This window comes from Heloderma suspectum, chromosome 10, assembly GCF_057233095.1.
Source record: "Heloderma suspectum isolate Gila_16-S chromosome 10, 16-S_ref, whole genome shotgun sequence".
Taxonomy (NCBI): domain Eukaryota; kingdom Metazoa; phylum Chordata; class Lepidosauria; order Squamata; family Helodermatidae; genus Heloderma; species Heloderma suspectum.
Genome location: NC_139467.1, coordinates 34,989,462 through 35,016,836, shown reverse-complemented (window position 1 = coordinate 35,016,836; position 27,375 = coordinate 34,989,462). Strand labels below are relative to the sequence as shown.

The 27,375-nt window shown below is 47.0% G+C and overlaps 1 protein-coding gene across 1 annotated transcript in view; it reads left to right on the top strand.

Annotated features, from left to right (window-relative positions):
* Positions 1-26,878, top strand: part of GRHL3 (grainyhead like transcription factor 3) — a 114,308-nt gene extending 87,430 nt beyond the window's left edge. Inside the window, exons 14-20 of the mRNA XM_084816355.1 lie at positions 1,947-2,025; positions 3,879-4,012; positions 5,705-5,742; positions 6,170-6,258; positions 7,050-7,135; positions 11,047-11,111; positions 25,848-26,878. Coding sequence (XP_084672481.1) covers positions 1,947-2,025; positions 3,879-4,012; positions 5,705-5,742; positions 6,170-6,258; positions 7,050-7,135; positions 11,047-11,111; positions 25,848-25,962 — 606 coding nt within the window. The 3' untranslated portion in view covers positions 25,963-26,878. The remainder of the gene's footprint in view (positions 1-1,946; positions 2,026-3,878; positions 4,013-5,704; positions 5,743-6,169; positions 6,259-7,049; positions 7,136-11,046; positions 11,112-25,847) is intronic.
* The last annotated feature ends 497 nt before the right edge of the window (positions 26,879-27,375 follow it).

Here is a 27,375-nt window from a genome sequence, read left to right as displayed (position 1 = left end):
TCTATGGCAATTTAAGTTTAGGAAAAAAGGTCCCATTAACAGGAATGGGATCTTTTTCTAAGCCTAATTGCCATGTGGTAGAGGGAAAGCGAGAGAGAGAGAGAAGTGGGAAGTATGTGGATGTATGGATTCCTGTGGGTGTAGATGCGTGGTGTGGATGGGTGTGTGCAACTGGCTTTGACTCAACCCACTGCTGGCATGTGGGCCCCAGAAATTTGTCTACCCCTGACCTAAGCTGTGCAAGAGTTCAGATGCAATTTAGTGAAGACTGGGGAGCTCCCAATTTTCAAGTGCCAGGAGGCAAAATGCTCAGGTGGTAGCCTGTCCCGGCTGTGTGTTTCTGAGTAAAAATGTTCTGGAATCGCAACTTGATTTTAGCCTGGAGCGGCGTTCCTTGTACTGGAGCTTCTTGCTGAGAGCAAAACTAAATGTGACAGTGACGGTATGAATGCAATCCGTGTGCAGGTTTTTAAAAATGTAAATTGCAGGGGCCGGGGGAGTAGCAGGGACAACAGCAGCAGTGGGACTGCAGCAGGTGGAGAAAGGAGAGTTCTACCCAGGGGTATGCTGGCTATGCTGGCATCGGCTATGCTGGCTAGGGCTGATGGGAGTTGTAGTCCAGCAACATCTGGAAAGCCACATGTTCTCCTCCCCCCTTGCCGGCTGCGGTCCCAACAAAAGTCGCTCCCCCGAAGCTTCTATTTGCATCAGGAGGGAAGCTTCCATGCTATTTATATACATATATTTCATTTATTTATTACATTTCTATACTACACAATAGCCGAAGCTCTCTGGGCGGTTCACAACAATTACATGTGCACATCAATTGCATTCACAATTGGTGTCACATCTAACTTGGCCCTTCGCACTCATGGAACTTTCAGAAGTTTGAAATGGGAATCTCTGGCCTGAGACCACACCAGTGGGGAGGTGGGGTTGTTAGCAAGGGATGAGTTAATTGCATTCATATAATTAATGTCATATCTAGTTTGGCTCTAAGATCAATGCTTATATTTGGATTGGAAGCTTCTTGGGGCAGAGACCTCTCTGTTGTTGCTGATGCAAAGTGCCCTTGTACATATACAAGCCAGCTGCCAACATTCCTTCTCATTTCGGGTAACTGAGAAATGGTCAAAAGGGCTATGATTTGGAACTCAATGTGTGGAGGGGAGAAGGCTGAAAACCTAGTACTGAATCACCACATGCAGGTATAACCTCCAAGCCAAAGCATTCCTAAGTGCACTCCTTTATGTTCTCCTATATAAACTAACATTTGTCACTTGCTCCTTAGGAGAAAAGCAAGGCACAGCTCTTTATGGGGTAGAGTTGAGGATGTTGCAGTGGAAATAAAGTCTAATAGCATAGTTTCATCTGTGCAAGCTAAAAACATATATTAAAAACAACAGAGAAAGGTACAATATGATTGTGGTGTTATGTCCTACAATACCAGAAGTAACCAGTACTGCTTACTTCTGGTATTGTAGGACATAACAGCACAATCATATTGTACCTTCCTCTATTGTTCTTAATATGTGTTTTTAACTTGCACAGATGAAATCGTACTATTAGATATTCTTGTCTGTATTCTTTATTATCACCAGTTAGCCCACCCCAGCTGTTGCATCGTTACACTGTTCAGGGTTGGGATACATTCCCTGTTTTGTTTGCACTGGGAATAAAACCTGCTCGTGCCTTCTGCCCCCTGAACCTGGAAGGTGTTGCCTTCACAAACAAGGGATGCCCCAGAGGCGCCGTGTGTTTTCTGCATGGACTCCCAAGGGCTCCTGGCGTATATCTGCTCTTCTTCTTCCATATGTCCCCTGCCTGCCATAGGCTTGGGAGCTTTACTAGTGATACATAACAGGCGTGTTCAGGGGTGTGTGAACAGCAGCTGCAGGTAGCATGAGTGAGATTGTGGCTTACCGTCTCTTTCACTTCCCTCCCAGGGAGCAGAGAGGAAGATGCGAGATGATGAACGCAAGCAGTTCAGGAGGAAGGGGAAATGCTTGGATGCCAATAATAACGGTGTGTAGAAGGGACTGGGAGCTGGGTGTGCCATCCATAGGTACTGCCTTTGGGGAAAGGTGCTTAGGTCATGTGACCAGGGCCAGGGTGATCTGGTCCTATTCATTGGATGGGGGATCAAGGACTCCTGGGACGTTTGCGCTACCTTCACCCCGGCAAGACCCCCCAGGCCAGACCAGCTTGGCCCCAACTGGATTTAAAGACCTGCTTCAAACATGCATTTCTTCACTTATTTTATTTATTTACTTATTATGGGATTTATAGACATACAACCTCCAGGAAGCTTACAAAACAAATCCATATTTAAAGCATAATAAGTAACATGTCAAATAAAAACACCAATAAAAACTACAAAACGATAGCAGAGGGAATGTGCAGCAACATGTAAAAAGATAGCAGCTGAAACCAGTCACAAGATGGTCTAAATACCTTTGAAAGCTTATGAGGAAGGCACAGTGGACTTTTATTTATTTATTTGTTACGATTATGATCCGCCTTTTCCTCCAAGGAGCCTAAGGCGGTCTGCATGATCCACCTCTCCATTTTATCCTCACAACAACCCTGTGAGGTGGGTTAGGGTAAAAGTCAGTGATTGGCTCTCTTTGCCTGGTGTGGCCTAAAAGGTAGCAGTGAAGAGGCCGAGTGAACAAGCCTAGAGTGAGAGTTCCGCAGTTTGGGCACCACAATTGCAGAGGCTGCCTCTCCGGTCAGCACCTTCCGAACTTCCGAAAGCGGAGGGCGTGCAAAGAAGAGCCTCTGAAGGTGATCTCGCTGACAAGCAGCATGGAAGAATGTGGCCCTTTTTAGATGCCCCTTCAAACTGATCTCAGTCTTCTACTTTCTCACTCCACTCCTGTTCCCTTGTGTGTCTAATCGTGCGTGCCTGAGTGCAGGGCGTACATCTTAATTTTGATCTTTCCTAATTATTGAAAGCACTCTAGAAATTATGACGGTGATGTTGATGGGACAGATATGCTTATGGCCTATTCTAGACTTTTATTTAGTTGTCTACAGAGACATAAAATCATCCTTGTCTGAGACTGAGATCTGGCAAGTTATAGAAACTTGCTTCCTACACAAACTACCCAGCCCCCTCTCTGTTAAATAGTCTCCCAAAGCCTTTTTTTATTTCAGAAGACTTTAGGGGGAACTAATCAATTGGAGGAACTAATCAATTGGATTTCATCAGTCACTGCTGTATTAGGTCTGAGACTTCAGATGCAATCCTATGCATGTTTAGAGAGAGAGAAGTCCTACATTCCCCAGTTGGCTGGAGAATGCTGGGAGTTTGGGGACTTCTTCTGTCTAAACATGCATAGGATTGCACCCTTCTACTGTTTGGCCTTGTTTCTGTTTCACTGGTGGATTTTGGCACTAGCTTTCAATGTTTTCAGTTTTCTAAAAATTGTTTTCAAATTCTGTGATCTGCTCCAAATAGCAGGTTTGGAGGGCAGGAGTGGGGGAGAAAGATTTTGGTCAAGGAAATGGGGTGCAGGAAAGGTGATTAAAAACAACAACACCCTCCTCCAGAGCCATGGCCATGATCCAAATTCCCCTTTCACAATGCAGTGACTTTTAATCAAAGAAAAAGTTGGGAGCTTAGTCACAGATCTCCCATACCAACCTTCCCCATGCTGGCTGGAGGATGCTGGGAGTTGTAGTCCAACACATCTGGAGGGCAGCATGTTGGTGATGGCTGTCATATACAAGTCCTACATCATGTCTCTTTTGGCCCTTAATTGCACCAACTCCATGGGGCATGAATTACTTGGAGCCCCCTCTGCTGCTCCCCTCTTTGGCAAGCCTCCGGTAACAGGCATGGTGGGAAAAGAACTTTCACTTCTGCCTTCCAGGTCTGAAAAGCTGTTTGGTTTCAGGCTTCAGAGGCAACGAAATCACATACCTCAAGCCACAGGCTGACTTGGAAACCCAGCCTGTCCTGTTTATTCCAAACGTCCATTTCTCAAACCTCCAGAGATGTGGAACGGTAAGTCCCTTTATGGCACCACACCTCTATCAAAGTGTCTTTCCAGATAAGGGTCATCAGAAGCTGACCACATCTTGGTGCCACCAGAATGGAGCAAAGCTTCCAATGCCATTATCTGACCATTTGTAGACCCAGTCGGGGCTTGTTGCTAGGCACTTAAAAGGTTTGGGGGCCAGGCCTACAGCCACAAAGCTGCATAAAATTTGTATATTTATATCTATATAGGCAAATTCGGAAATAATTACTACGGTTTAGTTATTTGCATTTCACAGAAGGCAAACCCAACCAATTAATTCCTTATTCAAATCGTCTCGAATAAAATAAATTCTTCAATTAATTTGCACCCCACCACAGATCATTCCAAATCAGTAGAGTTCCTCTTCAGTTACAATTAGCTTGCAGTGGCATGAAATAAATGCAGAAAAAGAGAATGGCTGGTAGGTTTTTCATGAGCAATTCCCACATGCACATACCTTCCATTGGCAACAGTGGACATGCAGGGCGCTGAGGAATAGATCCGAGCAGTGGAGGCTGGTGGCCCCAATGTCAGTGGGGTGGAAAATCCGCTCCAGGTTTCAGTCAGAACCAGTCAGAACACTAAAGGAGCTTGGAGAGCTCCTTCAGAGTTCTGAATGGTTCCGACTGAAACCCGGAGTGGATTCATTGCCCCACTGACATTGGAGCCACCAGCCTCCACTGGATCCAAGGCCCTGGGAAGTAGATCTAGAAAAGTGGAAAAGGAAGTTTCAAAAGCTGCATGTTGAGTTTTGCGTGGAACAAAAAGAAATCTAGCGCGCAAGGCATAATATCAATTAGGTATAAGAAAGCAACTGACTAAAGGCACTTCAACCGCACAGATTTCAGTTGGTTTAATATTTATTTCCCTGGGAATTTTCATTCTGTGATGGGGATAGAGATCTCTGAGAGGATCCTCAGTAGCATCCTCAGACTAGAATTCCCAGGATTCTTTGGGTGAAGGTGTGAGCATTAAACTGGAATAAAACTAAATCTAAGCTGGTAGTAAAGGCATCTCCTGACGTTCGCTGCCAGGAGCGAAAAAGTTGGACTTTGAGCAAGAATTTAAAAATGGAAATGGAGAGTGTCCTATGAATTTTTGAGGGGAGTGGAGTTGAAAATAGAAGGATAAAACTGGGAGAAATGGATATGGTTATGAGTGTAGTGCCACAGTGACACCATTTCAGGTTTCAGTGGGGGAGGGAGAGGATTCAGAGATCCACATTTGGTTATGTTCAAGAATAAATTGCAGAAAAGAAGGGTGAATTTGTTGTGGGATTGCTGTTTAATTTTTGTGTAATTGTTTTAAACCTCATAATAACCATAGCAACGTTACCAGTACAAGTCAGTCACCTTTAAAAAAAAAAATGGAAAAGGATTTGTGCCTTTGACATGTGTATCTAATAAATACACACCTTGAATTGTTCATACCAGCCCTAGCTGGGAATTCTGGGAGCTGCAGTACAGCGTATTTGGAGAGCACCAAGTTGGGGAGAGTTGGAATAGTCACTCAGTGTTGATCAGTGATAGATGTGATCCTGTGGAACAATCATATGGGGTCTCCATACACACGAGCCTGCTCCTCAGGGGCCAGTTTTTGTGTGCCAAGGCCTGGAGCCATTTTTTATGTCAGAGGACTTTCTCTAAAGCATGGCTGTCTTGTCTCTTCTCCAACAGGTGTTACCTACTGCTGGTGTTCCACATGACCCTAGCAGGTACGGAGCGGGGGTGATTTCCTTTGGTACTCCTGCCCAAAATATTCGCAGAGGCTAAAGGCTTTTCTACAAGAGACATTTCTTGTGCACTCGTCATTCCCTACTCATGGTCGTTTATGGGTTCTTTAGATAACATCGTCTAACAGAGAATGCTCAGCACTAGAGATGTCCCTTCCATTAGGCAAGGCGAGGCACTGGGTTTAGGGTGCCATTAACGTTGTCACAGAAGGAAACAGATGGGTCATATCCATGGGGCACAATACACCCAAATGTTTTTTGGCATAAGTCCCATTGGAACATATGGAAGTGGTGGGTTTTTGATTTTTTTAAAGAGCACACCAGCCTGACTGACATTGGGGAACATCCGTTTTCTTCCTGATTTTCTGTCTGCTGTGGTATCTTCTGATCTCTCCTTTTCCTCACTCAGGTTGCCTTTAAAGCGGAGCTGCCCTTCATTCCCAGATGAATTTGATTCTTTAGCGTCAAAACAAGCTAAAGCAGAAGACCCTCAAAGAGGTAATATGGGTTTTGATGCTGGAAATTCTGCCCTCTTTCCCTCCCCCCCCCTCCACTCCGCCATGCAGAAAGGAGCTCAGTGATAGGCAATGAAGCAACAACCCCAGGGGAAAACAGATAAATAAAGGGCGCAGTGTGCTTATGATACATGAGGGAATAAATAGCAAGGGCCCATTAGAAGTGGGGCTCAAGGCAAGGACTGGAAAGGACTGGTTGACCTGGATATCTCGTCAAGAGGTTGCTGAGAAAAATGGTGGCATCAAGGAAGACCAGCTGGCCAGGGCTGGTGTCAGTGGTTGGCATGGTCAGGCACTCGCCAAGGGCCCATACTCCAGTCAGGGGCCCACTGACAAGAGCTCCTCCTCTTCACTTGCTTGTTCACCTGCCTCTCACTCTGGCCCAGACAACGGCGGTGGTGAGAAGGAGGAGCAGGAGATCGTAGAATAGAATCATAGGATAGTAGGGTTGGAAGGGGCCTACAAGGCCACTTGCTCACTGGCTCTCGGCCTGTCAAGCAAGCAAGTGGTAGCAACGATGAGGAAGAGGAGGAGGAGCTGGTGACAATGGTGGCGAGAAGGTGGACTCTGTGCGAGAGGGACCCATGGAGGGTGTCTTGCCCAAAGGCCCTCAGAGACCTGGAGCTGGTGCTTCCCAAGGCCCAGCGGAATGGGAGAAGAGGGGCTTCCACATTCTTCTCCTGGAAAGGGGCTTCATTTTGATTCTTGCGGTTAGACCTGTCCAAGCCTCGAAGGCCAAACCCAGGCATGACGGCAATCTTGTCTGCCTTCCAGTCTTGCTCTATGTGCGGAGGGAATCGGAGGAGGTTTTTGATGCACTCATGCTGAAGACGCCAGACCTCAAAGGCCTGAGGAATGCGGTGAGTTTCCTCTCAGTTACTCTGCTGCTGTATAAAATTGACTGTGCTACCTTGTGAAGCAACAGCAAATACTGTTAGGGCAGGGATGGCCAACTCACAGCCGCGGCGTGGGGGTAGGGGTGCTGGATCTGTCCTGCTTCCTCCCTTTCATCTGATCCTGAATGTCTCTGCCATATTTTTGTTGAAATATGGTAGGAGGGTTGCCCACAGTTTCACTCATAAGAAAGAAAAAGGGGCGATGATTTTAAAGTGGTAAGAAAAGAAGGGGCCACGGTGGCTTAGTGGTTAAGACGCTGAACTGCAGACCGGAAGGTCGGCAGGACAGCAGTTCGAGACCCGAGTGCCGCGTGACGGAGTGAGCTCCCGTCTTCAGTCCCAGCTCCTGCCAACCTAGCAGTTCGAAAGCAAGAAATTGCAAGTAGATAAATAGGTACCGCTTCGGCGGGAAAGGTGACAGCACTCCGTGCACCTCGGTGTTCAGTCATGCCGGCCACATGACCACGGAAGCGTCTTCGGACAGCGCTGGCTCTTCAGCTTAGAAACGGGGATGAGCACCGCACCCTAGAGTCGGACATGACTGGTTGGGGACACCTTTACCTTTTTAAGAAAAGAATATTACCATTGTATCTCTTTCTTTTTAAAAACTTCATATACAACAGACAGCAAGCCTATGCATATAATATCTCTGAAGTTGTATGCCTGAGTGGACGTGCTCCGTGGCTGTGCTGACAACTTGACCACAGAGCTCAGTTTGTGAGGCAAAATACACTTCAGGCACCCAGGTGGCTGTTTGGGAATATAGTGTCCCCCAGACCAAGGGTGCAGAACTCTTTCATCCTGAGGGCTGAATTCAATTTCAGAGAAGCTCTCGGGGGCCGCATTCCAGTGTTGGGTGAGGCCAATGACAAAGGGGGCGGGGCCAAAAATAGAAACAAATGCCAGCATATTTTAGCTTAAAGCTCTTCCTGCCAGTAGCTAAACCTTAGGAAAGGCATGTCAGCCTTTCAGAATAGGGGAAACATGCACAAAAGCTGGGAAACCGCCAAACAATAGGTGGTCAGGGAATGGTAGTGAGGCCAAGGGAAGGGGGCGTGGCTGTCTGAGAAACCCCAAGTGGGCTGGATTTGGCCCCCAAGCCTGAGGTCTTCAGGTTCCCCACCCCTGCCCCAGACAATCCTGAGGTTGGCCATCTCTACTTTAGGGGAAAGAGGCAAGGTTTTTCTTCCACATGAATCCGCTCAACTCCAAAAGTGACCCCCCACCACCACTTTTGTAGAATCTGTAGTGAACTTGATTTATTATTGTGTCCTTCTTTTCGTTGCCTTTATTTTTTTTAACTTTATTTTGAAATAAAATGAAATTTCAGGGGGGAGGGGGAAGAATCTGTAAATAACTCTGCCCTGTGCCAGCCTGAGGCACGTTTAGTGGCTGCCTGAGGTGACGGATCTATTGTGCCACTGGCCAGGGGAGGAGACAGATGCATTCAGCCCACAGGCCACAACATCCTGGGAAGTTCTTCTGCGTACGCTGCATCGGAAGGAACGGGAGCTACTTGAGGGCACACTAGGCCCCATGAGGCTTGCGCAAAAGTGCTTGCCATGTTAATTAATGGAAGAACGGAGAGTCAGCTGGCCAAATGTTGTGGACCAGCCCTGGTGCCAATGGTCCGGCAGACCACTTCTGGGCTGTGACTTTTGCATGCATTTTGTATATAAAAGGATTGTTAGATTATAACTACCATACTGACCCTTTTCCACAATAAACAAACTGTACACTCAATAAGAAGCTGCAGCCAGTCACACCTCTCTTTTGAGTGTGCCCGTGCTGTTGCTTTTTGGTAGTTTTTATGCTGATGGCTTTCATATTTCCCACCATCAAAGGTCCCTTCTTCAATCAGGTTCCCAGGCCTGTATCTCTGGAGAAAGTTTTTCTCTTCATTCCACATCTCACCTCCTTTCCCTTGGGCAGGCTGGAAACTCCCCCCCCCCTCCACACACACAGACACACCCCAATGTTTGAAGAGCACACAATGTCTAAGCATATTTCTGTGATGCCTATCAGCACAATTCCCGATAACCCTGGCTCTTCTTTGCTGAGGTGGGGAATAGAGCAAACAATCTTCTGAAATGATCTGATAGTCATTTTTATGGCTGTGCCTGTGTGTGTGTGTGTGTGTGTGTGTGTTTTGCACATTTTCAAATTGGAAAAGAGCAAACAGCTCTTGAGAACCAAATGCGAGTGGATAGAATTCCCCCCCCGCCCCCCGATCCTCTGCGCAGGCAGGGAAGTGGAAGTGGTTGGCAGGAGTGAAGCTTCTGCTAGACCCAAAGAAAGATGGCCAGGATCACAGAGCAAGTGTGGGGGCAGCACGGAGCGCAGGAGACTCAAGTGCGGCCCCCGCAGCCTCAAGTGCAGCCCCTGCTTCCCCTGCAGCCATCCCCATGACACCGAAATTTGGTGGCGGTGGCAAAAACTGCCAGTGGTTTGCCACCAAAATTCAGCAGTGAACCGCCAAATATTTTGCTGGTGATGTGGCAGCGGCAACAGGAGTGCAGCCACTGTTCTGCTGTGGAATCCGTGGGACTTCACACTATACATAGTTAAACTATGGTATTCACTACCACAAGATATAATAATGGCCACCAATCTGGATGGCTTTAAAACAAGATTGGACAAATGCATGGAGGAGAAGGCTATCAGTGGCTACTAGTCCTGATGAATTTATGCTACCTCCAGTATCAGAGGCTGTATGCCAGTTGCTTGGGAACATGAGTGGGAGGATGTGGTCCTGATTCTGGGCTTCCCACAGGCAGCTGGTTGGCCTGTGTGTGAACAGAATATTGGACTAGATGGGCCCTTGGTCTGATCCAGCATGGCTCTTTTTATGTTTTTAACAGAATACATTGGCTCCCGGCTGTTAGCTCACTGGTTGGCCTTGGGCAGGCCAGTCTATCTGAGCCTTCATTCCCCTTCTCTAAAATGAAAATAATAGTAAGGATCTACCTTGCAGGATTATTGTAAGGATTAAAGAAATAGGAATCATGTCACATTTAACACACTGTGATGGAAACACAGAGTTTCAGTAAGTGCAGGTGTCCCCATTCACTTGAAGCTTTGCCACCCTCTCCATTGAACTGAATCAGGAAGCTAGCTTACTTCTGTATGCACAGTTCTATAACACCATTTAACACCCTGGGATTCTTTAATTGGAAGTGTCAGAGACTGAACCTGGGTTCTTGCACATGCAAAGCATGTGCTTTGCCACTAAGGCATGCCTCCTTCCCATCTCCCCCTGGTCTCACGAGAGATTACTACATCTGAGGATTCAGGTGCTGGGGCTAAACTCACATTGGTCAATTCCTCCCTGCAAATGTGTGTGCGAATTCCCGATTGCAGGGGAAAAGATGCAGACAGGATTGTACAGACAGAGAGCTAATTTCCAGCGCTGAGCTCACTGCTGCTGCTGGGAAAAGTGTAGGCATGACATTGTGGAGGTGACTGCTGGCTCATCATGAGTATAGCCATGTTCACGCCAACCTTTTCACTTGTGCCAATGCACCTGTATAAATGATGATATAAAGAAGCTGCAGTTAACAACCATCCTAAGTTGGGACTTGTACAACTGATGCCTCGCCAGCATCTGCTTGGAAGCCTTTAAAGAAGGAGATTCCAGAACCTCCTTAGGCAATTGAGTCCATTGCTGAACTCCCTTTTTATGAAGTTGTTTGTTTCCTATTTAGGAAAGGTGCACAGTGGCTCAGTAATTCCAGCATTGCTTGTAGCATTCTCTGTTACCACTAGAACATCCCCCACCCCTGGGGCATGACTCCAGTTTGATATATTTTTACTTGCTTCTGTCTGAATCCATGTGATATATATTTAATCAACAGAACTTCCTTTGTCTCTTTCAGATTTCAGAAAAATACGGTCTGCCTGAAGAAAGCATTTATAAAGTCTACAAAAAATGCAAACGAGGGTAAGTGATGGCCCATCTTCATTTACTCTGTGTGATTCTTTTCCTGGTTCTTTGCCTTGTCTCAAAACAGTGCAGCAAAAACAGCAATTTCTGTGCTAGAGAACAGTAGGGGTGTATGAGAAATTCATTTTAGTTTGTTTTTGATCAGGATTTACCCTGTTCGCCCCCTCTGGACCAAACACTTGACTCGGATGCAATCTGCAGCCGAAGTTCGTACATTTCTGAGTTTGCAATGTGGTTTGCGGACCCCCAAAAATGCATTCCACAGCATGCATACGTTTTTTAAATGTTCATGGAAAAAAATCGCACTTTTGAAAAACGCCCACCAATATGCTTTAATCAGTGGGAGAAGAATGCACACATTTCAAAGATTCACACGATTGATGTGTAAATTTGGAAAAATACGCAAAAAATACACTTGGATTTTCACGCAAAAAGGAAAAAACAAAGCTTGCAATCTGATATGGACTTGAGTCAGAATGAGCTTCAAGATGGAATTCAAAGAACTTTGGCAAACTTAAGTTTTGCTGATTTGCACATCCCTAGAAAACAGGCATGGACGTTACAGTGTGTGAGTATGGGGGCTTTTGAAATGCATAGAGTGTTCAGTGGCCTTCAGTACTATTGTGTTACTGCCAGAGAAGAGTTCTGCACAGCTCTCATTCAGTACATCATAAGAAGAGCCGTGTTGGATCAGAGCAAAGAACCGTCTAGTTCCACGCACAGTGGCCAAGCAGAAGCTGATGGGAAGCACACAAGCAGGACATGAGAACAACAGCACCCTCCCACTCATGCTGTTGTGCCCGAGGAACTAGTACTCAGATCCTGGAGATAGCCTGGAGACCTCATGACTAGGGATGTACGGACTGTGTGAAATCCACTCTGTCTGTGTTTCACGGATTGTCAGGAGCTTTTTGCTCCATTGTCCGCTCACAGACGGATGCGGGAAAATACACAAATAATTACAAAAGAGGTTTAGTAAGAATTTACAAAATTTACCTCAGTACGTAACATTTAGCATATTGTCCCCCATTCTATTCAACTTTTCCTCAGCAGAAACTTGCATATTTTCCTATGAATAAATATGCGTAAATTTCGGGCAAGTAAAAAAAATATCCAAAAGTCCACGGACTCCATGCGGCCTGAGGGCGCCACTCCACAGTGGATTCCGCAGGTCGGATTCTTAGAAGTCCGAGCTCATTTTAGTCCGTCTCGAGTATCTCCAGCATTCCTACTCATGACTAGTGGTAACTATATTGTTCAGTTATGTAACCTCACTGGGGGGTTGTGGGGGGGCAATGGATGAGGGACCCTGAGGCGGAAGCCCCCACTTGGAGACAAACTAAACATAACATGGGAGATCCGTGATCAGATTTTCCAAACTGGATAGGGCCTGGAGTGCCAATGGAGGTTGACTGCTTCCTCCTCAATGCCATTTCCTTGATGGAAATCTCCTGCATCGCACCACCTCCCCCCGTCCTCTTAAAGCTGCTATTAGCCATGGAGAGGGGAAAAACAGGTACAGTATAGATACTTGTTCTTCTATCCTCCTGTAGCTAATAGTGAAGTTTGTATGTGTGATTTAAATCAGGGAAAAGGTTAAAGACTTCTTGCCTAGCACTATGGCCCAATCCAAATTGCATGCCAGAGCTGCTTTAACCAAAGTCAAATACACTGGGAGATCTGATCAGGTCTTGTTAGGCCCTTAGAACCAAACTTCACACTTTGCATGATGGCCGGGGCCCCTGCGTTGACCACTGTTCACGTGCAGAAGTCATGTGCCACAGGGCCATGAGCAATTGGGGCCTTGTCCTGCCATGCCTCCCCTTAACACTTGAGGGTGCTTTCAGATGGAGGGCTCCTAGCCAGTTGCGCTCAGAAGGCACTGTGCAGCCATTTCGCCTTTTTCTCCTTAGTGGATTTTCTGCATTAAGGAAAGAGATGGAAGAAGCGGTAAGCACATCTGGGAGGGTCATGGGTAGAAGATGATGACATCTGGACGCCCCCTCCTCTAAAATTCTGCAAATGGGGCAGGGAGATGGCATCATAAAATCCTTGTCTGGAAGCCCCCTTCACATGTTTGCTGCAGCAAAAGCTGACAAAATCCCAGTGTACTCTGGCTGCCACATGGAACATGATTGGAAGATACTTGCTCCTAAACCCTTTGAGACATGTGCTGGGGATTTATGCTTGGCTTTGGGGCCCTGCCATGTGTCCACTGCACATCGCTACGGGAAAAAAGGCTGGTGGAATGTGGCTTCCATGTAAAGCAGCCCTCCTTGATGAAGCTTGCTGCGTGAGGGGCTTGGGCAAGTCCCCGTGCATCAGGCTAACCTACCTCACAGGGTTCCAAACCACTGCTCCCGGCTTCTTGACGAAAGGGCAGTGAGTCACGAATTTGATATCTGCATGCCTTTATAACTAGAGAAATGTAGTCCGGTAAAGGACAGGGCTGTACCTGTCTTGAGCATGGTGGTGGCTGGCCCTTTTGCTGATCATGAGCAAGGTCTGGCTGATCACCATAGCAATGGCCATGCTGGCTGGGGATGATAGGGGTTGTACTCCAACACATTTGGAGGGCACCAGGTTAGAGAAGGCTGGCCTAGACCATTACAGTTGGAGTGCTTGGAAAAAGCCAAGGACAGAAGACTTCTCCTTGTTCAGGAGACCACAAAACCCAGCAAACCTTTTGGCGTATCACTAGGTACTGATTTTTCCTATGGAAAATGAATTAGCAAGAACTGTGCGTGTGTGTGTGTGTGCGCGCGCGCGTGCACACGCTGAATAGTCTGGGTAGTTTAATGGGTATTCTGTTATCTCCTAAGGCAGTTGCCTGAGGTCAGAACAGATTTAGCTTATCTCAGTCATCAGGCCACCAGTGTTTTTTTCTCAAAGCCAGCAGGGTCAGAGTAACCCTTTGGCTTATAGTGGCAGATGACACTGGAGCAATGCAGTCTTGGATGGAAAGTGTGTGTTGGATCTCACCGGCATGACTAATGTTGGGACAAATACAGCACTTCTTGGTTTTAGATGCTATCATCCAAGCCAGAACATGCTTGAGTTCAACTGACGTTGCCTGCAGTCTGGGCCGTTAACCTTCATGAGGTCTAGCACCATGACATTTTTACTTAAAGCAGAAATCCATGAGCCAAAGAGCTGAGCCATATGTTACATTCATCACAGGGATTGACCTCACCTCAATGAGTTTCCAACCACTCCATCCCTATAATGTTAGCCCCTCTTGCCTCATAATTCGTAGCCACTTCATCATAAATTCTCCCATCCCTACTTAACATCAGTGGTGGCTGCCAGCAGAGTGATTGCATGATACAGCCAGGGTGGCAGTGGTTAGTTTGTCCCAAGCAGGGATGTCGGAGAAATCTGCAATGGAACCAAATGAGTTTGGATTTTCATGAATCCAACCCACGGATTCTGCATGCATCGGCTTCTCCCATAGACTTGCGGACTGGTTTTCTAATTTTCCTGAATGTTGTGCAAATTTTGTTGTAGAAAAATACACACAGTTAAGAAAACCCAGCCAAAAATGTGCATTTCCCCCAGAGGCTAAAGCATGCAAATGCACATTTTGGGGAACTTTGCATTTTTGCACATGCAAATTTGCACGTGCAAATTTGCACAAACACATTTGCGCAAATTTGGGGGGGGGAACCTGAGTGTCTGGATTGGTAGACGGCGGAATTTAAAGCGCCTGACAATCTGCGAAACACAGATGGAACAGATTTTACACATCCCTAGTCCCGAGGACGTTAATCCTCATGGCAAATGTAACATGTCTTCGGTTTAAGTAAAAATGTCATGGCGCCAAATCTCATGAAGGTTAATGGCCCTGACTAGTGGTCACTCAGGTGATCCCATGGCAGAGGGGTTATGCAGGCTAACCTGAAGCAAGAGTATGGGCTCTGGAATGACCAGCTCTCAATGTGGCCTTGGCAGAGATGTGAATATGGTTCCTGAACTGCCTTATCCTCCACACCAGCTCTCTGCTTCAAGCCCCGCCGAAAGGCCAACTGGCCCTCTCCACCTCAGCCGTCTGTTCACTCAGGCTGACAGGTGTTTATGGTTTCTGCAGTCCAGGCCCCCAAGCTCCTGTTCAGCTGTCCTGCGCTTTGGGGGAATTAGTTGATGAACCTCCATCTCTCCGAGTCTCCTTCTCTCCATATACACGCAGCCACAAAGGCTAGAGGTTTGCTTTTGCTTTTTAAGTGAAAGTTAAGATTTTCCATGTGACACCCTGGGATCCCAGATTCCTGGCTTCCATTGTGATGCCACAGGTGCCCCCGACAGACCCAGCCCTGCATGGGGCCTCCAGAAAGTAAGAGTTTGGAAATGGGGAATTCAGGCCAGTTGCTGAGGCAACCCTTCCCTTTCTTGTTTGAACCCAGCAATTTCTAGCCAAAGTTTTCCCCCAGGCCTAACTACTGAGCAGCCTTCCTGCTGGGGCTTAAGGGTCTTTCACATTCCACCTTGCCATTTGAGTCTGGGGGGAAAGAAAAGAAGTGGGCCAGAGGGAGGGTGCTAGACGGGTGCTAATCTTTTCTCCCCCCGCCCCATTCCCATTCTGTTAGACAAGGAATATGTTTGGCATGGAGCAGACTACCCTTCCCTCCCCTAATCGTGTTGTGTCTGGTCTGGAAAACTGCAGTTCTTTGGCCCATTGTGGAGACTGGAGGTTTTTCTGTTATTGCCTGTAAGCGTATCACTCTCCAAAGCCCTCATGGGGCTTTGTAAGAACAGCTTTCCTTTTTCTTTTTTGCATGGAGCTGCATTGAATGGTTCCTGATGTCACCAGCTGCCTGATTTCCAAAACGGTAATCACATTAGTCTGTTGCAGCAAAAACCAACAGGGTCTCATGGCATGTTAAAAGACTAACATGTTTATTATGGCACATGCTTTTGTGGACTAAAGCCCACCACATCAGATGTATTAAGAGTTATCCCATAAGTTGGCAGGTACTTGGTTAAAAGTATGGGGCATGGGGTAGAGGCAGGGGGATCGAAAACAGTGCAGTCAGAGGGAAATGAAATGCAAAAAGTACGGATTGTGACAATTAGGTTGAGGCTTAAAGGCATGTAAAATCATTATAGGGACCAATCACAAAGTGGAAATGATAACACATCCTGGCATTGGTAAGCTAATAGGCACCCATAGTGGGATAAAATCCGTTATCTCAATTTAGGCCATAGGTGATAGAATTGAACTTCCTGATCAGTGTAAAATGGCCAGAGTAAAACTTGAGTTTCCCTTTGAAGTTCCTTTGTTAAAAAATGGCCACTCTTAAGGTCAGTAACTGAATGTTAAGGTCAGTAACTGAGTGTTAAGGTCAGTAACCGAGAGGTTGAAATGTCCACCCATTGATTTCTGAATACTTTCTGAGGTCATGATGGTTATTCTTTTACGTAGTGACTTGACTATAATCCTGTAATGATGTTGCGGCTGACTTGATTAGTTCCTATATGAGCGTTGCCAGAGTAGACCTGAGGACAGAGCTTGCATCTGAGTTTGTTGCAGGATCTGGTCCCTGTGTTTGGGCTTCTGTTCTATGGCCTGTGGTTGCTGGTGAGTAGCTATTTGAGGTCAGGGGGCTGTCTGTAAGCAAGGACAGGCCTGCTACCACCGCAGGCAGCCTTCTCCAACCTCAAGCCCTCCAGATATGATGGACTATAACTCCCATCCTCCCCAGGGATCTCAGGAGATGGAGAGCTGGAGGGCTCCAGGTTGGGGACGTCTAGCCCAAGGCCTGTGAGAGGGAAGCATCATTGTCCAGGGTAGGCTGTGGCTTACTGACAATATCTTGGAATGGTTTGAACTGGGAGCTCTGTTTCGCTGATGTCTGCTCATGGGTGGGGCTCCAGAGCGTCCCCGTACACTTTTCTCGGGGTTTTCTTGTTTGCATTCAGTGGAGGCTGGTGGCTCTGATGTCAGTGGGGTGGTGAATCCGCTCCAGGTTTCAGTCAGAACCAGTCAGAATGCTAAAGGAGCCCTTTAGAGTTCTGACTGAAACCGGAATAGATGCACTGCCCCACTGATATCAGAGCCATCAGCCCCCACTGATTCTTCATTAGGTTGCTTCATGAGACAACCTGGATTTGGGGTGCCATCGAAGGCTTGGTCTATTTGCTACACTGAGCAGCAGCAGCTGTCCCAAATCTCAAGCGTGTGTGTGTATGTGTTTGGGGGGCGTTATCCAGCCCTCCTGTCTGAGATCTTTCTAACTGAAAATGCCAGGGACAGCCTGGGGTTTCATGCATGCAAAGCAGATGCTTTCCCCCTCTTTCTCTGAAAGGCCCAGTGGTAGAGCGCATGCATTAACCTCTTTCACTAGCCAAAGCGTGTCTTTGGCCACTGCAGCTATGCAAACTAGCATTGGGGCATGATCCCAAACCAGTTACTTTGTCCCCAACCCCCAGTGGGAAAATGTCATGCACAGCCCCAGGAACATGGGAAGAACCTCTTGAGAAAGCACTCCTCCCATTCTCTTCCTTCTCCTGTTTGTCTGCACCCTGCCTCCCCCAAAGCGGAAGTCCAGAAATCCCAATGCAGTTGGATTTGTACTTCCAGGTTCCATTTGGATGGTAACCACTGCCAGGCAGAAAGCATTTGCCCTATAGAGATGTGACTACTCCTCTTGACATCATTTTCCTGCCGCCCAAATGGTAGCTTTCAAATGAGAACTGGAAACCAGGGGGTGTCAGTCTAGTGTTGTTGGTTTTTCTTGAGTCTGTGTAGTGAAAGGCAAAGCTGCAATGAATGCCCAGGCCTTCCAAGGCCTCTATTGGAGTCAGCTGAGAGGTGCAGAAAAAGCATGTGCTACAGCTCTTCCTGGACTGTACCATTACAGATTCCGAGTGGGGGAATGGCATGTCTGAATGCTCTCTCATGTGAAAACCCTTTCTGCGTGGAAAGGTAGCACATCAGTGAGAAGGCTTTGCTAAAACTCTTCTTCATGAGAAGTTTGTTTTCCATGTCTGTCAAGTTCTGCTTGAAATGGTACAGTCCAGGAAGGACTGTACCCACATGCTATTTCTGCCTGTTTGGGTGTTCTTGGACCAGAACCATATATCATGAAGCCAACATGGTGTGTGAGTGTTTGTAGGTGGCCTTTCTTGAGACTCTTCAAGATGGAATTGCACACTACTTTGGCCAACAGGTTAACTAGTGTTTGCCATTTAATGGGAGCATTTTCAGAGAAGAATTAGTGGCCAAAAAGGGATTAGTCCTTAAAGCAGGGGTGGGCAACTTGTGATGTTTTGGTTTAAAACTCCCTTCATCCCTCACAACTGGCTATGCTGGCTAGAGCTGATGGGAGTTGTAGGCCGAAACTTCTGGAGGTCCACAATTCACCCACCCTGGTCTTAATGAATTAACTTTTCCCTACCTGCTGATTTAACCCCTATTTACCATGGAAGCATTAAGCACTCCCTGACTGACTGCTGATTAACATCTGGAAAATCCGTACACACACATTAGTTAACAGGCAAACACACATTGGAGTTCCATGCTTGGAGTCCAAACAGAGGCTGAATTTTCCTCTTAGCTATTCTGTGCTCGAAACAGAAACTCCATAGAGCAAAAAAAAGTCCTCTGCAAAAGAGCAAGCTCAGCATACCAAACAAGGCTGAATTGTTAAAGTCTTTAATTTACAAACAAGTTCATTATCCCAATTGCTGTGCTATTAACTTAATCGCTTATATAAATGAAGCTAGGAAGAGGGAGAATTAAAAAACCTATACCCACCCAAATGCACACAAAACCCTGACCTGGTCGGCTGGACATTGAAATGGAAAAGACTTCATCTTGCATGAGGTCCTTGGACAACTGCAGCATTTTTTGTGAGGAAGGAAAGAAGGATCAGTACTTCCTTGTCCCAACTTGCCTTTAAGACCTAAAAAGAGCTTCCTCACCATTATGACACACATCCATCCCATCGTAAGTGCTAATATGGCGTAAAGCCTAAGAGTGAGGTGTGATCCTTGGTCCAACTGCCACCTGTTGGATAATTCCCTGGGATGTCATTGATGAGAGACCCATTTCCATGTCCATGAACCTTTTGGATTTGTAGTGATCATTTTTAAAAACGTGTAGTTTCCAGATACTGTTTGAGGGCTTCTGCAGCCCTTTAGGAGGACAAAAGAATGACAAACTCAAGCCAGGCTTCCCAATCACCTATAGCATTGCCCAGCTGTTTCAAAATGACTTCTCTTAAATTTTTAAATTATTTTTCCTTCAACTGATGTGTGTTCCTGTTTTGGGAGACAGCATGCACCTCCCTCTTCTTCATTTAAAGGGGAAATAAGTTTTCCCCTGCCCCCCTCCAATATGCTCCAAGTAGGACTGACAAATTATCAAAGAACTCTTAGCTGATAAATTTTCTGCCTATTAACTGAGTAATTGATTAAATTTAAACAAATTCCTCAAACATCAGTATAGGTGCCTTTTTCCAGCTAGCTAAATTTTAACACTCATTGTTGGAAAGGAAGGGCCATCTTTAATATTTTCCACTTTCATTCTCGATTTCACTGTAGTTGGTTATAATCTTTGCCATTAAACACATGGTACTGTACCTTTCAGGTAGCGTACATGGGGCTCACCCCACTTTGATCTTCACACTAATCCTGTGAGGTAGGTTAGGTCAAGAGAGAGAGTGTGTGTGGCTGGTCCAAAGTGAGTTTTGTGGCTGTGCAAGGATTGAACATGTCCTTTACATCACATTGGCTGTGTTTGTACATAACGGTAAGCTAGAATTCTGGAGAATCCTGGCTTATCGTCGTTGGGCACCAGTGTGCTGTTGCCCAGTAATTTCCGCTTGGCTCCTGCCATCAGTGGGAGCGGTTAAATAAGCAGAAACTCACCCTGAGGCGGAAGCTTAGTGTTACATCTGAACCAGGACCCCTGGTTTGTCACTCCCCTAACAAGCCGGAATCTGAAGCCAGGGTTTGTAGTGGGCTTCCAATTCCTGGCTTGTTTGGGTGCGACAAGCCAGGAGTCCCTATTCAGATGTAATGCTAAGCTTTTGCCTCCTGGTGATTATTTTAGGCGCTGGTGGGAGGAGTCGAGCAGGAGCCATTGGGCAGGGTGCACACAATGCCAGCTCCAGGTTTGGGGGTCCTTGAGCAAGGCACTCTCCGTGGGCCCCCTCCCTCAGGGAGTCTCCCCTCTCACCGCCACGGCCACCTGCTGCGATGGTGCCTGCACCACTTTCCCGTCGTGGCGGCTGCTTGCTTGTCTGCCAAGCAGAGAGCCAGTGAGCGAGTCGGCATGGGCGCCCGCTGCTCCCCTTCTCGCCACCACTGTTACCTGGGCCAGAGCAGGAGGCGAGAGGTAGCTGAATAGGAGGAGCGGGTCCGGGGGCCCTCGTCGGTGGGCCCCTGCTGGGGCGTGAGCCCCACTATGATGGCCTTGGGTGCACGAGCACACTGCCTATGAATGATAAGTCCGGATATCTCTTATTTATTTATTTATTTATTCTCTATACTACCCCATGGCTGACGTTCTCTGGGTGGTTTACAAAGGTTAAAAGCATTAAAAACGGAATATGCAAAATTTAGAAACATATGAAAACACACAAACCGACAGTATACACAGAGACAACGTATATCTAAAAATGACTTCTAGATTCTCTGGAATTCTGACTTATCGCTCCGTGGAGATGCCACCATTGGCTCTCAGCCAATTAAAGTTGGCAGCCCTGGCCTCTGCAGTTGTGCTGTCACACTGAGCTTGGGTCTCGATCGTGTGTAGCGCTAGAAGGGAAGTTGCTCCCATAGCTCCCCAAAATGAACATCTCTCCAAGCCTTGCGAGACGCTTTTTGTCCGTCTCCATCAAAGGCCCGCTGCCAAGCCTGGTTATCTTGCTGACATGAGTCTGTTTCCCCTGCAGAACAGGCCAAGAGGCCCTCCAGGTTTTTTCGGGGGGGGGGGGTAGCTATAATTCCATGGGAACGAGCTAGCTGAGGTTTTCCAGCGCCGCTTCTGAAAGCAACAGCTGTGTCTCCGAACTGCCCCAGGTCCTCCACCAAACCACAGGCTTCCCTCTCCCCTGGCCTGACAGTGGGGGAACGTCTCCTCCTCCTCCGCTGCCAAACACTCTCCTTCACTCTGCTTTCTCGAAGTCCTCCTTGCGGAGGGAGATACTATCCAGCGTCCAGAGTTCTCCCCTGCACCTCCCCATCCATGCTTAGCAGATGAGCTCATTGTTTTCACTGGCCCAAGCCCAGGGCTTTTTCTTAAAAGGAACGGCAGGCAGCCAAGTTAAGGATTGTGAGAGGGTGTGCCTGGTGCAGTGAACAGCTGAGCAGGGCTTGAGACAAGGGAAAGGGGTCCTCACTAAGGATGCGAGTGAGCGTTGGGGGGGCATCATGCTAGGTAGGGCAGAGGTCAGCCAGGGCTTGACAACCATCTTGTTTTTGCAGTCCCAGGAAAGGAGCAAAAGGACAAGGTGTAGTGAGGCACCTGGTGGGGTGCTGTGTGTGACTGGCACGCTGTGTCCCGCTTCTGCAGGCCTGGGATAGGAAGGAAATCCTGGGTTAGGAAGGGGAATGGATTCATGATTTTATGCACATGCTATACCGATGCAGATTTGCGGCAACTTAAAGGCTAACAGATTTATTCTGGCAAAAGCGCTCATAATGACTAACAAACATATTCCAGCATAAGCTTTCATGGACTATAAGATTATGCCAGAATAAATGTGTTAGTTTTTAAAGTGCTGCAAGATTCTTTGTTTTTGCTGCAATAAATAAATATATACATGCATACACGAATGTGGCTCCCCTCTGGAAATTGATATCGAATTGTATGTCTTACAGCAGGGAAGGGCAACTTGTGCCCCTCTAAGGGCCACGGTGGCTTAGTGGTTAAGACGCTGAACTGCAGACCAGAAGGTCGGCAGGACAGCAGTTCGAGACCCGAGTGCCGCGTGATGGAGTGAGCTCCCGTCGTCAGTCCCAGCTCCTGCCAACCTAGCAGTTCGAAAGCAAGAAATTGCAAGTAGATAAATAGGTACCGCCTCGGCGGGAAAGGCAACAGCATTCCATGCACCTCAGTGTTCAGTCATGCCGGCCACATGACCACGGAAGCGTCTTTGGACAGCGCTGGCTCTTCGGCCTAGAAATGGAGATGAGCACCACACCCTAGAGTCGGACACGACTGGTTGGGGACACCTTTTTTTTTTTTTTAACCGTTTTGGCCTACAACTCCCATCAGCCCTAGTCGGCATAGCCAGTGGTGAGGGATGATGGGAGTTTGGGGCCAAAACAGCTGGAAGACCACCAGTTGCCCCTCCCTGTCTTATCTTGGAAGCTGCTTTGCAAAGACTGCAGTCTTGAAAGCAGTGGAGGCTGGTGGCTTCGATGTCAGTGGGGTGGTGAATCCACTCCAAGTTTCAGTCAGAATTCTAAAGGAGCTACCCGAGGTGCAGAGCAAGGGTCCGACTCTGCAGAGTGCTGTGGAGACCTCCTTTAGAGCTCTGAGTGGTTCTGACTGAAACACAGAGCGTATGCTCTGCCCCACTGACATTGGAGCCACCAGCCTCCACTGCTTGAAAGGCAGCTAAGAAATGCACAAAATGAACTCGTTCTCTAGACCTTTATTGCACAAGCCATGCACGGTTGGGACCCCGGGCACGTGTCCCGATGGCAGAGCACCAATTCAGGAAGGACCTCGAGAAGGACATACTTCCTGGTGCGGGGGCTTGGCGTAGGGTTGGTTGGCTAGCTGCTACCTTTTGCTGCGCCAGACCACGCAGGCCACCCCATGTGGCTCGTGGCTGCGAAGCACAGAGACGGAGTGCACCTGACACTCGGGGTGCTTCCAGGCAGAAGGCTCCTAATGCAGGGGTGCACAACCGTTTTGGCACAGAGGGCCGCATGTGATGCTGGCTCAGTGGCCGCAGAGACACGCACACACATCCCAGTGATCCTGATCCAGATCACTCTTTCCAGTGAAGAAAGAGCAATCTGCATGAGGATTTCTGGGAGAGGGAGCGGAAAGCCTTCTCTCCACCCTGCAACGATCTGGATCCAGATTGCTCTTTCCATGCTGCTGCTGCTGCTGCTGCTGCCAGTGAGGAAAGAGCAGTCTGGATCAGGATTCAGATGGCCAACAGGGCACCCTTGGGGGCAGCAATTAAGGCCTCGGGGGTGCATACGGCCCCTGAGCTGCAGGTTGTGCACCCCAGTCCTTGGACGAGCAACGAGAAGGCGTTGTGCACCTTTTTTGCCGCCTCTTAATGGCTTTTCTGCGGTAAGAGAAAAGCTGGAAGACGTTGTGGGAAAACATGGGAGGGTTGCAAGTTGAAGACAATGTCATCTGGGTCCCTTTAACAATTCTGTGGGTGACGCAGGGGGACGGCACCACAAAAGCTTCGTCTGGAAGCACCTTCAAAGTATATCCCATCTCGGAGCTCGAGCTCGCTCTTTTGTAGCTTGCAAGCCAAACATCTTTCCTCAAGGCAGGAGTTTTGTGGTGTTGGAAACTGGGGCGGGGGGCGGGGGGAAGAGACAGAGAAAATACTTGTTGAGATGAGGGCCATTTTCTAAACTGTCATGGTTGAATGAAAGGATCTTCTTTTTAAAACAAAACAGGGAAATGTCACTGCACTATGAGAGAGCCCTGTAATTCTTCCATGGTGACCTGTCCATATAAAATGTCCCTCTGTGCACTAAAGAGAAAGAGACAACTGATCAATCAACAATGTGGCTGAGAAATGTCAAACATGACAATAATTTACCCAGTTCCTGGGTTTATGAGCCTGGGGTTTCCCCTCATCTATCTGAGGCTTGCTGACATTCCTTGAATTCTAGCATGAAGGGTGCAGTAACTTCTTTAAACCAAGAGCTAGTGTACAGTGGGGTATGGGCTAAGCCACATGTCACATCTGAGATTTGTGATCAATCTTCCAGTATATATGTGTGTGTGTGTGTGTGTGTGTGTGTGTAAGAGAGAGAGAGAGAGAGAGAGATTTGCTGAAATGCAGTTATTCAGGGCTGCAGATTTGACTGAAGCAACGGTGCTAGGGGTGAATGTGTTTTCTCTCCCATGCCGTTTTCCTGCTGAACACTGCTCACCCCAAGCTCCTATTTGCCCTGTGGAGGAAACCTGTATTTCCCCCACATGGGGCAAAGAGCAGCTGTGATATGTGTGATTTTAACTGGGGAAAATGGCACAGGAGGAAGGGTTAAATCCCTTTCTCCCAGCACTGCTACAACAAGCAAATTCAGGGCCCACCATGGGCTGTTCATTTCAGTAAAAAATAAAATACAATATATGGATCACCCTGCTTCGTTCGCAGGATTTTATTTGGGGGTGGGCATCAAGAAAATGTTGCTGGGTACTTCCAGGCGGAGGGCTCCGAGCACTAACAATCAAAAGGCTTTCTTCAGCTATTCCATCTTTTCTACCTTAAAAGGTCTTTTTCTGGTGAGAAAAAAGACAGGAGAAATGGTGGGTAAAAATAGGAGAGTTACAAATGAAAGACAGTGACATCTGGACCCCTCTCCCCATAAAACTTTGTAAATGAGCCATTGCAATTTTGCAATAAAAGCCTCGCCTGGAAACATCTGTCATCTGTTTGTAACCCCTCTGTGTTTTCCCACAGCTTCTTACCACAAAAACATCTGCTAAGGGGGGAAAGACAGGTAGCTTTTCTACACAAGGAAGCTTTCATTTTTGTGAACCACCCAGGGAGCTTCGGCTATTGGGTGGTATAGAAATGAAATTAAATAACTAACTAAATAAGAAGGCATGTATTGTGCACTCATCATTGCCTACTCACAGTTGTTTATGGGTTTGTAAACAGCACTTTTGGCGAGTTTTTTTAAACCAGGGAAATGGGATATTATTTGTGATGGCAAAAGAAAATACTTTTTCCACTTGTGTAATTGCACTATTCTGTTGTACCACAGTGCCACAGAGGTTATGTGGTGGAAAAGCAGGAAAGAAAACACTCCTTGGATCTCAGTTCTGTGATGAAACCAAAAGTAGATGCAGCATATTAACAGCCTCATGTAGAAGAGCCCAGAATGACTTTTGATTGGTGGCACTACAGCCATCTGTCTGGAACTACCTTATGGCTCCTGCACAAAAGGAAATGGTTTTTGGTCTTCACGCACAACTCCTCCCTTCCCTAAAAATGGCTGAATTCTCCCCTCTGAGGAATATCTGATGGTGAACCATAGAAGGATAGCTTTGAATTCACCAGCTCTTCTGTCACCTCTTTCAGTGGTGCAACAAGGGCTGGAGCTTGGGGCTGAAGCTCAGCCCACCCCCCAAATGACCACCTCGTATGGCAGGTAGCGGGGGCAGAAGTAAACAGGCCTAGCATGAGGGCAGACCTGCTTGGGCCCAAGGAGCAGAGTATTTTTTAAAGCATTTTATAGTCGGGGTGGCTGGCCAGGCATGTACATGGTTATAGATGCTGATTTTATTATTTTTATTCCAAAATATGTATATAGTTTTTCTATAGAAAACCTGCACATGCTCAGAGTATCTTTAAAAAAAAATCAGGGTTGGCAAACATGGTGGTGGTTGTTTTTTCTCTAACCTAAAAGGAATGTAGAAGCGGTTTTTAAAGCGCAGAAGGGCAGTGGGGAGGAAGAGAAATGTTGGTTGTGTGCTTCACGACTGAAATAACAAAAATGGCCCCCTTCGACGGTTAAGTCCAGGGCCTAAAAGTAGTGAGCTGCACCCTTGACCCCCCTGTTCTGCTTCTATTCCAGAATTCTGGTGAACATGGACAACAACATAATCCAGCACTACAGCAACCACATGGCTTTTTTGCTTGACGTGGTGGAAGCCGAGGAAAAATTCCAGGTGACCCTGAAGGAGCTCTGAACATTCAAAAAGGCTGCACTTCTGCTGGGATGTCGCTTGCGAAGCTGAGGACTTCGACCCCACTCCAAGCCAAAACCCATCGGCTCGGAGCATTTGACTTGGACGCAATCTCCTTCGGAGGGAAAGAGCGAGAGAGACAGAGAGATGGTCGCATAGCTCCACTTGTGAAGAGTGTACGGAAGACCCGTTCTCAGTGCGAATGTGGAACTTCTGTCTGTTGAGTTGTTGTTATAATATTATTATTAATATTTTATACTTTTATTATTATTATCCTCTGCCAGGCGAGGAATTATTTTTCACTGTTTCACACTCAGGAAAGCATTGAGTTCTGTCAGGGGAACGACCCAGTAATGGGGCTTTTTTTTGGTAAATTGTTTCTCTTCGTCCCTTGCGGCCTAGTAGGCAAAACCAAAGTAGTGGCCATGCAGAACTGCCAACCAGGCCTCAAAGAGATTGTCACAATCGTGTTTGAGGGTTGCCAAATGCGCCCCACCCCCTACACACCATCTTACACCCTCACACTGCCTTAGGACTTGCCTTCAGAACCCTGGATGTACTGTAAATACTCCCTGCTCCCCTCACCTCCCGAGAAGTACCTGGCAAGAGTGACTGTTTTATACATTTCCGGTTCCTTTTTATGAATAGATAACTGTGTGTGCGTGTGTGTGTGTGTGTGTGTGTGTGTGCGAGCGTGCGTGTGTGCATACGTACGCATGTATGTGTGTATAAATATATCTTGTTTTATATTGAACATGACGTGGAGAAAGGTAGAGCATTTCAAAACCAGGCTGCTTCACACTTCCCCAGGGTTGTCTGTCTTGTTTTTGTTTTTTGTTTCTCTTTTGTCTGCTTTGTTCATTTTTGTAACTTTTGTTTTGTATATTATCTGGTAATAAAGTTTCAAAGATGGAAAGCGAGACTGGTGCAGTGTAAAAATCAGGAAGTGTGGGGACTTCTTTCTGTCAAGGGCTGCGTTCCCTCAGGGGTAACCTGTTGGGGGTTTGGGGCCAACAATGGTCCACGCATTTTCTTTCTTTCTGTCACCCCCTTTTCTCTCCTTTTGCCACCCGTGGTATAAATATCAAAGGGATGGGGTGTTTTGTGCTTCTTTCATTTTTGGAAGCCATGAATACAAGGTAGACCTTGGCTATTAAAAGCAGCCTCCAGCAAAGAAAATTTGGTAGTAAAACTCAACTCCAAGCATGTGCCTAATCCAGGTCTCATCTAGGAAGTAGCTTCTTGTTCTCCCAGTTGTGCTGTAGGCTACTTTCCAGATAGTGCTAGCAACATAAGGTAGCACCAATTATTTATTACATTTATTAAATACCTCATAAAGCAAATTTCTCTAGGCGTTCTACAATTTAATTTCTCTTTTGTATTGCCACAGATAGACGAAAAAGTAAACGTATTCTG